Source organism: Manduca sexta, unplaced genomic scaffold, assembly GCF_014839805.1.
Source record: "Manduca sexta isolate Smith_Timp_Sample1 unplaced genomic scaffold, JHU_Msex_v1.0 HiC_scaffold_659, whole genome shotgun sequence".
NCBI classification, from domain to species: Eukaryota; Metazoa; Arthropoda; class Insecta; order Lepidoptera; family Sphingidae; genus Manduca; species Manduca sexta.
This window is the reverse complement of record NW_023595472.1, coordinates 1-11,000: the sequence shown is the minus strand read 5'-3', so window position 1 is coordinate 11,000 and position 11,000 is coordinate 1. Positions and strand designations below refer to the sequence as shown.

The window sequence follows — 11,000 nt, the reverse complement described above, 5'->3', positions numbered from 1 at the left end:
GTGAGTCAACATCTTTTAGAGAACCGGGATCAACACCAAAAGCACAGCTGCCGATCACGTCGGTCGTGAATCTAGTCATTATACTAGGGACATCGAGTTCATCCAGTGATTCCTCATGAAGAATATTTTTAAGCGTATTAGCACAATCTGCTATAAGAGGAAACATAGCTTTCATTTTAGCAGATGAAAAAGTTGGTGTAACTATTTGTCGCATCGCCTTCCACTCTGCCCCGCTCATGTTAGCCAAGTTTCGTAGCAGTGGCTCCCGCTGCGTGTCCGTCGACACCGACACCCGATCACTGAAGTTCGCGAACTCTTTTGAAAGAACATTTTTCACCGTGTCCAAGTCAATCAACATCAATGTTGGCCTTCGAGCTTGGAAAATGCCTACGTATCTCTCATGCCGATATTTATCGTAAAAATATTGCAACATTTTTGTATAACTTCGTCTCATTGTAAACGTCGCTCCAAAATTTCCAAATATTGGACAAGGTTCTCTGTACGGCACATTTCTGCGGAGCCAATATTTTCTTCCTTTGCTAGTGTAATGAAAAACTGCCAGTAAGAGGATTAATAAAAGTATTATCACAACCAAATATACACTGATCCACATTTTCACTGCTTCAACACTGACTGTTCCAGGTAAAAGAGCGTTTTCGAAAAATTGGGAATCCCACGAGTCGGTCAAGCGCTCAGCGTGCCGGCATATCGTATGTAAACAAGACGAGCGTGCGCCGTGCGGCGTGTGGCGGGTCGCGGGTCGGCGCTCGGTGCTGCGGCCGCGGCGGCGGTCACTGATCAAGTGAAGCGTGCCGCTGGTGCCGCACCAAGATAAGCCCTACAGTCTGCACGTCGTGCACTCAAGGCCGCGCACGTTGAGCTACTGAGCCCGTGACTTGAATATATTCACATATCCACTCCTTACCGCGGCTATTGTGTTCCGAAACAAGAACATTCATAAAAACTGCATTTTTTCAGTAAATTTTATCACCGTGAACTATTCCTACCTCAGAAGGTACGTACGAATATAAATAATTGTTTTGTTTTAAAGATAGAAGAATTGAAAATTTAGAGTTCCATGTAATTAATTTAATGCTGACTCTTTTACTTTCTTTAAATATCTTCAAAATACTTGGGAGATAATATTATCGACGTACACAAAACAATTGCGCCGCGTTGGTTAGGTCTTATAAGTACTTTCTTTGTAAACAGTATGGAGAAATTATGAGAGCTTACAGGCAAGTAATTTATAAAAGTAGTAATTTCAATCTTTGCGCTAAAATTAAGTAATTACGTTTAGATTGATCATAACTTTGCAGTATACTTTAAAATAAACATTATAGAAAATGACAATTTTGAAGCCACATCCTTACAAAGCATAAAACAAAGTCTCCCCGCCGCATCTGTCTCTTATTTCATTCGGTTACATATTACGTGTGGGTATAATTCATTAGTATTAGTACGACCCAAAAAAAGTAAGCACTCTGCTACCCGAAGCCAGGGCGGTCTGCTAATAATATATGATAAGCAATATATTTAAAATTTTGTTTTCAAATATATTCCACACGACCTAACCGGTATATATAAATTTTCACTGTTATATTTATATTTAGGCTTCCTCGGATCTAGCATTCATATTTATTCCAAAATTCTAAATTGAATATGCTACAGAGTGATATTTGTACTTAGTATGTCCTAGATCAGTATGAGCCCAGATCATAAAATTAGTATCTGATATGGCGATAGGCTCGCCTCTACAACATATAATCATAATACCAGCCCTGTATTATACCTATACTGTCCCACTGCTGTGCCCTGGCCACCTCCACTAACGAAACAGATAAGGCCTTAGTCTACCACGCTTGCATAGTGCGGGTTAGGCAACTTCGTATACCTTCAAAGCCTAGTGTAGACCTCTTAGGTATGTAAGTTTACTCACGATGTTTCAGACCACCGTCATAGTGAACGATAATTAATAAACAATACAGATAACATCGAAAGGTCAATGGTGTGTGCCAGGGGTTTGAACCTGCAGTCCTTCTAGATAAAACGTTCCGTTCTCAACTAAACTTTCGCCGCCTCCCTATCACACCATGAAATGAAATGTACACGGCAAAGAGTGGATGCACTAGTTGCAACCTACGTACCCCTTCGTTAATAAAAGACGTGAGTATGTGTAAAAAATATTTAAAGTGCGTTTATAAAATAAGATTCAATAAATTTGTACCCGAGCTGATATTCTAAATACTATATTCGGAAAGTGTTACGAAGACATAGTGAATCAGAGCTTTACAGAAATGTACGTAGCTAATTTAATATAAAATTTTCTGACCCGACAACCGTTGTCCCGTCTTAACTAGGAATTTGCAGCGAGTATTCTGTCAATCACTGACAGTTATTTCAAACAATTGACAGTTATATAAAATTAATATTTTCGTTAAGTTTTCTTAAATTTTCTAATTTTCCGCTCATTTTTTTAAATGTTTTCTTTCATAAGAACCTTCTCCTGACTATAACAAACACAACAAAAAAAAATAGCGAAATCGGTGCAGCCGTTCACGCGTGATGGCGTGACCAAGGAAAATAGGGATTCATTTATGTTATTTATGTAGATGTAGATTACCTAACACATTACCACTTGGTAGTAAGTCAGTGTTTATTATTATTTATGTCCTGTCACCTTAACGTTTACGACCGCTACAAATGCGGTTATAGTACGAGACAATTTGTTTTGTACTAGTTTTTGCTTGCACCTCGGCGCGCGTGTAATTATTTCCAGAATAGAAGTCGTACTGTGCAATTTTCCGGAACAATAAGCAGCCTACATGTCAATCCAGGACCAAATCTATGTGCTGAATGGGTTTAAGGTAATCAAATTCGTAAAGTAATTGATTCTTTTAATTCTTACCAAACTTAACAAACCAGTAAAAAAATAATAATCTTTACAAACAATAGTTAATTAAACTAAATTAATAACTTGTTTTAACACGATAAAAATAAACATATTCTATAAGATTTTAGATAACATACATTATACATACAATGCGCCATCACTTAAAACTCAACGCGAACGTAAATTTAACGCAAATTCTTTGTAAACAGTTGCACATTGCACATGCGGCCCGGCTACATCGCAAATAACCCCTTTACATGCACAATTAACACCTAAGAATTTTCCTCCACCTACTCATAATATGCGTAATGCGCGCATATTAGGAGTACGTGCATATTAGGTGGATACGTGCAATCATGCACTCACACTTCACAAGTGATTTAAATTATTTGATCGCTCGAAACCTGTTATTCAACGTAGTGCAAAAACTAAATTACTTTCATTTAGGCTCGCAGGTTACTGCCAATAAATAAACAGTTGTTATGTAAATCGTGATACGCAACGTATTTCCCACATAGCACATTTTAACAACAAGGCGGACAATAATATAACATCCAAAATCCAATAAAAACAGCGTCACATCCATCACAGACATAATTTGAACTTTCAACACGCAATCAAAACATTTGTGGGTGGTCCATTATATTCTTAGGAGCAACTATACCATTAATTTATATGTACTCGTAACTATTTCATTGCGCATTTATCATGATGTTACATTCAGCACGCATGTCTTTTATAGATTAGATTATTTTTACACAAACCATTATAGTATTTCTTTAGAACCGCTAAACATAAGGAAAACTCGATATAAACTAAAACACATAAATTTATAGGGATTAAGCTGACCGCGAAAACCAACTTACGCAGATTCTATAGCCAAAATGTATAAATTATTATTTATTTTCAAAGGTCGTTTAACCAATAGGTATTAACATGAAGATTTGGAAAGCGAGACATACACAACATATTTTCCTCAAATGTCCGCAACGCATTCATGATTTCTTAATACAGTTACGGTTTATATGGTCACGGGCGAAACGCTGATGAATCATTTACCAACAGGACACAGCCTTTCTGGTATTCTCAATCTTTAAAAATTTTACCTTAATATTCTGAAGAAAATTAGAGTCAAGTTTTTCATATTTTTAATGTGCAAATATGGTATTGGTAAAAAAACATGCAAACAGAAATTAACCAATATTCGTGTTATTGACCAGTTCTCAAGGTGAGTGCACTTAAGTTAATAAATCAAAAGGTTTTGTCTGTATACGAGGAACGTAATTCAACAAGAATTTTTTAAGTTATTAGTTTCTTGGAAGAATAAATATTTCTCGCAATTCCTTTATTGTATTAAAACGAATAAATGACGGAGTGCACGCATCGCGTAGTTGAGTACTAAAGCTCCCACTTAAGGGAAAACCATTTTTCATTATCACTATCTATAATAACTACACATTCCAACAATTCTTTTGGGTAAGATATGAATTAGCAGATTAGACAAGTGCCACTTAACAAAAATAAATGACAATACTGAATGATCCTGTAGACTTCTTAATAAGCGTACGTTAATATTAAATTATCTATTCATCTACGAAAGGCTGATTGTATTTAAAATAATTTATATGTCAGTTCATAACCATTTTATGATCATGATAATTGCTAGTCGTTCCTATATTTTCTAAAAGTAAACACGTAATTCAAATTAACGTTTAGCGATGCTATCTTTACGAACACCATTTTCTACAAAAGGATACTAATGGACTTTAATCAATTATGATGTAGTTATTATCAAAGTCGGAATGAGTCAACCAGGAGCCATTGTTAACTGAAAATGCAATTAATTTTTCTTTATATTTGATATTGATAATTCGGCGAATTGATAATACAAATGAAACGTCATTTTATAAGTGACATGACGACACGCCATTGATGTAGCCGTTGTTATTTAAACGATTGTTTTACTGTTTTATTGATGCAAAATATTTATAACATTCATATACCAGGTAGAGTTGGGTAGGACATGACATAAAAAAGAGTTTGTAAGAGTAGCCTCTTTTTAGCATTGAGCCGGTACAACGTCCTACTTCAAATGAGGCGAGGCGTAGCGAGGCTCGGCGCTTCAATGCGTATCTTACAGTATTTTGTAATGTTAACCCTCAAAATATTTCCTCTCGCTCGCGACTCGAAACGCAGTAATGTAATGTCCATTGTAAAATAACGTCCTACTGTAATTTGTAGCATGCGGTTCTCTATCTCACTGTCCTCGTCCCACAGTTTACCAGAGACGAAGAATAAGTAACGCGACTGCCGCGTCATAAAATTTGAAGTAGTACAATATATAATTTTGAGCCACTCTTACATTTTGACGTCATGTCCCGGACAAATGTACCGCCTCTTGTATGTCCTACTCAACATTAATACCAGGTAGCTGGCTACCTGGTATATGAATGTCATCCTAGGATGTGACATCATAATTGGTCCCGAGACGTCAATGTCAGGGGAACGCCTGCGTAGTTACAACCCGCCACTAATTAATCAATTTCCCAATAAAAAAACCATCATAAAATTGGATATTGATTACAGAAATAATATATAAGTATATCATATATTTTATTTGCTTTAGACGGACTTAGCCCATCAATACAAATAAATACAAGTTTTGTTGTTACAGGTATTATTAGGAAATAAATAGATCCATTTAGCGAATGAGCCGGAGCGAACAATACACGGGCGTGGATATAATTAAACGGAATTATTGCTTAGCCATAAATATATGGAAACAGTCCCCAATGAATATTTTAACTCAACAGTATTTTGACTATGCAAGGGTACTGAAAACAAACCGCATCTTCCTAGTAGGCACTTTCGTGTTATGATCAATGTTATTATAAGATGTTGCCGTGACCAACACAGATTCGGTTGCTATCTGTCGCAAATCACATTCGATTATAATTAGATAATAAACTACAAACACTTGTCAACATTGTAACGATATTGTTTTATTGTTTCTCGACTTTACAGTATTACCACTTAAAAGTTTATTTTTCAAAAGATATCAATTATTTATAAACATTATATAACATAAACCAAGTTTTAAGTTCAACTAAAATCAGCGGTAAGGAAAATACTTGAAACTATATAGATAGTATGTGTATAGTAGGTACTTATTACACAAACAGGATCCACAGCAAATATTTTCGGTAATCTGTTCATTGTAATGATCGCATACCATATTTATCAATGAATTGTTTTAAAACACGTAATATTTAAGTCGATGTTCCTAATAATCAAATAACACAGATAATAAGTACACGTAATTCCGTTATCAACAAAATATGTGGCTTGTCACATAATTCACCTATCTTATTGAGATACGCAAATATTTTACGAGAAATTCTTAATTCCATTTATTTACGGGTCGCAATTTTTTTACATATTTTTTTAGCGGTAACATTTCACCCTCAAGCTGAATTTTTATTGCTTCAAATGACGAGACGAGCTTGCCGTTCGCCTGATGGTACGTGATACGACCGCCCATAAACAGTAGAAACACCATCCAACACCTTGAATTACAAAGTATTGTTTGGTATTCCACTGCGCTCGCCATCTTGAGACGTGAGATGTTAAGTCTCATTATGTCCAGTAGTTACACTGGCTACAATGTCCTTTAAACCCGAAACACAGCAGTGGCTAAACACTGCTGCTTGGCGGCATAAATAGATATTGCGGTGGTACCTACCCAGGCGGACTCTTATACATGAAAGACGCCTAAGACTTACCACCATTTAAACAATTTCTCCCACAAATAGAGTAATTGACTGTGTTTCGCTTTATAAAGGCATTGAATTATGCATAAGTAGGTAATGACAAATAACACAGAAAAAAAATTCGTCTGTAAAACCATCAAACTGGTTGAAAAATAGGGCAGAGTAATTGGTATTTGAGATATTGCTAAAAGGAAAAGTCCGTACGTAGTGGGTTTGTCCCGCTATCTCTTACGCTCGCGTCGAAATACCCGATGAAGTCACTATTTCGATAATAAATCCAGTTTCAGTAATTTTACACTTATCCCTTCCCTACGACTTTAAAGGCTTTTAACTTATTCAGTTCTAGATTTTATGTGACGAAATATCTGATTAAAGTACGACTGGGTACTTAGTAAAAATACGAGTTGGAATACCATATTACATTGACAAGTGTGCGAAAATACCTACGTTTTTTATCTTAGCAATAGGCTGATACATGACAGCTTGGGTACCAAATGCACTGGCCATCAAAGCTGTTTGGATGACCGGCCCCCATAAATTTGGCATAAAATACGACAAGAACGATCGTATTATTGAAGTTCGTGTCGTAAGAGGCGTTATTTATTTTGTAAAATTCTAGAAGACATCATAGATAGCGTAGGGGTGTCCTGCTTAAAACGAAATGTTTCATACAGGAAAACATATTTCTGCGAATCTTGAATACCGGAACTTTTACAATTATAATTCATAACTCACGAAGAAGAATAACTGTATTGTATTCATGATACAAAGTATGTCAATGTAGGCGCAAAATATTCGAGTGACCTGGTCTGAGTATATTGCATTGATAAAATATCACAAAGCTAACTGTCAATAAAAGTTAATAAACATATGTGCTGAAATGATTATAATAGACATATTAGAAAAAACAGTTTATAAGCAATAATTATTAATTATAATCAGTTTTATCGTTTAGGATTTGTAGACTGATAAAGCTCGTGTCAAAAGTTATGGCCGACTAAGCCAGGCACTAACTACATCCGCCCTCTTTACTTCCAGTGAGACTTTAGTACTCAAAATCAACACCTAACAATAACTTCCAAATTTCACGTCACTCGTGACTTCTGTTTCTCTAGCGAATATTTGCGTTTTAATATACTTTAAGTTATAGATTCGTAAAAGTAAAGTTTTGTATGTTAATATGAACAGCGCCCCATGAACGTGTTTGGAACTGAAATACGTCACCATGAACATTTCGCGCGTGTACACTTCGAATAGTAAATCATGTAGCCAGTCATGCGTGGCAAAATGTTCGAGAATCGGCCGCAAAATCTCTCATTTAACGTATAGTGTCCTCTAACAATTGTAGATAGAACCTAAACATTATATTACAGCCGTTTTCAATCAACAATCCTAATCAAATCAAATCCGATTCCGAGTATGAAAAACTTTGTTATGGTCGGTCCTTTTTTGAGATGAAGCGAAAAACAGCGATTGTTGTCATTTATAAAAAAATGCTATAAGACGATACGAAAACTTGTAATTTGACGCAATAAGATATTTTGATTATGTTTTGATTTTTGTGCATTTTTAATATGTGACAGCAATTAGTACAAAAGAAAGCCTACTGTGAAAACACCATTAAAATTCGATAAGAAATGAAGCAGTAATTCAAATTTCAAATATTGCTACGTGCCGGAGTGGTGTGGGAATATCGCTCCATCTATCCATATAAATACATCCAGAACTTGGATATATTTATATGTAACCTGTCAGAATTCACTGAAATGGCTCATAGATGTATTGAAATTATTAAGATTAAATCTGTATAACTTCGCATTAGTATCAATTGTTACGGTGTTATAATATATGTATATAAATAAATAAATTAAAAAAAAAATCTCTTTCTTTCGCAAGCAGCGCAATGCCCGCTGACGTTACATGCAAGTACTTATTTCGTCCCTTTTCTGTTTTTGACACCCACTCCTGGTACCTAATTTCAATGGCTTATAACTTGAAGATTTTTCAACAGATTTCAATAATTTCGTCCGTTGTCTATTTTAGAATTTATATGACGTACATATTTTACAATTAAATATTATTATAAATAAATTAAATACTGCAGTGCTATGTGGAAATGCGGTATTTGAGGGAAAGCTTTTTTCAGAGATAATCGTTGTTTTGTAAAGATAGTTTTTTTGTTTTGTATGTAAAACTGAGATGGAGAAAGCGTTTTTAAAAAGTTAATTAGATGGGTATTTTTTAAGCTATCTAACGACATAAAAATCAAGATTTGTTTTTTTAAGATACCAATTTTAACCTCAAAATCTATCGTTTTTTGGATTAATGCGATCTCCCAGCTTGTCCGTTTTATAAATAATATGTCATGAGAATTTATTAATGATTCTAAATATTACAAACATTTTTCCATTGCTGTTGGTTCCAGGGCGAATTATGTATGGGCACAGAACAATGTCCTTTTCTTGTGTCTGTAGCAGTTAATATAGCTTCCTTTATAGCTCTGTCTCGGAAATCCATCTTTTACAGCGAATGTTATTTTTGTTTTAGTGGTTTATAAAGGCGGTTTAGTTTGTTTGTTAATTATGTTTACATTATAATAAAAAATAACCGACAACTTCCTTTGCGCGGACTTAGATCTACGGTGAGGACATTGTGGGCACAACTACTAGTACAGATTTACGTTTTAAGTTGAACATTTACTCAACGATCGGTCGCCGGCGGCCCTTGTATGTGAGGTGATGATGCGCGGATAGTAATGTATGTGCTCGTTCTGTTACAGAGGCGCTGCTGCAGAGCAGGCCACTTCCGCACATCCCGGACCTGCCGGACGGCGAAGCAGCCGCGCCCGGGACGCCGCAGCCGCTCGACACCGCGAACAGGTGCGCCCCGCCCTCCGCCCGCTACAACGTCACATTCCGACCGCTAGCGACACTAATGTACGTGTTTGTGTGTGCGCACAGATGGACCTCAAGGAGAACCTGCTGGCTCACCACGAGGAAGACGATCCACAGCTGTTTGTCGCGCTATACGATTTCCAAGCAGGTGGCGAAAACCAGCTCTCACTCCTGAAGAAAGGTGAGACTGGTTGTTTGATGTCGTGGTGAGGCGTTAGATGTGACCAGCGTGTGGCGTGTCACTCATGTGTCGGTGTGTGCAGGCGAGCAGGTGCGGATTATGAGCTACAACAAAAGTGGCGAATGGTGCGAAGCACACACCCTGTCGGGGCGGTGGGCTGGGTGCCGAGCAACTACGTGACGCCGGTGAACTCCTGGAGAAGCACTCGTGGTACCACGGGCCCATATCGCGCAACGCGGCCGAGTACCTCCTCTCCTCAGGGATCAACGGCAGCTTCCTGGTGAGTCCACACACTTTAATACGCACAGCACGGGTATCACTTGTTTATTATACACGGTAACTCATCCTCGTTCGTTGACGTCGTGTGACTGTGTCCTCAGGTGCGGGAGTCGGAGTCGAGTCCAGGCCAGCGCAGCATTTCGCTGCGGTACGAAGGCCGCGTGTACCACTACCGCATCAACGAGGATTCGGACGGGAAGGTACTGCCTCACTTGACGACTATCCTCGCCGAGTAATCACTCTCTTGATCTATGTGCAAAACACAAATATATTTTTTTTACTTATAGGGTATCCCAAAAAATAGTGTCAAGGGGAGGTCCAGAGATAGGCACAAAATATTCATAACTCGAAAACTATGAAAAATCGCGGTACATACATGGGGGTGATTCGGATACCCCAAGGGGTGTTTTATCTCGGAGCTCCGCTTGACACTTTTTTTTGGGACAACCTCTATAGTGGATGCATTAATACTTCCCAGCAGTGGCGAAGGGTGAAATTTTTCAAAAGGTAACCCGGTGTAAAAAATTGGCGTCAGTTAAGATATTGGGAGCAATTTATTATAAAAAACAAAACGAAAACAACGAATTAGTCCTGAATCGAAATCGACAAACATTGACATGCCTACAAAATTACCTATTATACGTAAATAATTGAAACATCCATAAAATCGAACAATAAACGTAGATAATTCTCCTTCCATTAATCACAAATATAAGTACTTACGTATTAATTTGTTATAACAGCAAACAAAAGTAAGTATTCAAATTATAACCACACTACCTACCTATGATTATCTGTTTATTTTCAAAATAAACTGTAAGTAAATGTAATTTATCCTTATAGAAATAGGTATCACGATCGCCAAGCAGACTAACGGTTTAAATGCACCTGCATGATAAACTTATATAATTATCAATTTCAATAATCAAGAAAGGTTACTCGTTAATTTTTGCTTGTATCGTGGTGATATTTTTAATTCAGTA

The 11,000-nt window shown here is 36.8% G+C and overlaps 1 protein-coding gene across 1 annotated transcript; it reads right to left on the bottom strand.

The window, feature by feature from the left end:
• Positions 1-4: 4 nt before the first annotated feature.
• LOC119193543 (cytochrome P450 6a2-like) lies at positions 5-1,001 on the bottom strand (the record flags this gene model as incomplete). Its single annotated transcript, XM_037447193.1, has 1 exon — positions 5-1,001. A coding segment is annotated over exon 1 (609 nt), but the record flags the coding sequence as incomplete, so codon positions are not given.
• Between the last annotated feature and the right edge of the window lie 9,999 nt (positions 1,002-11,000).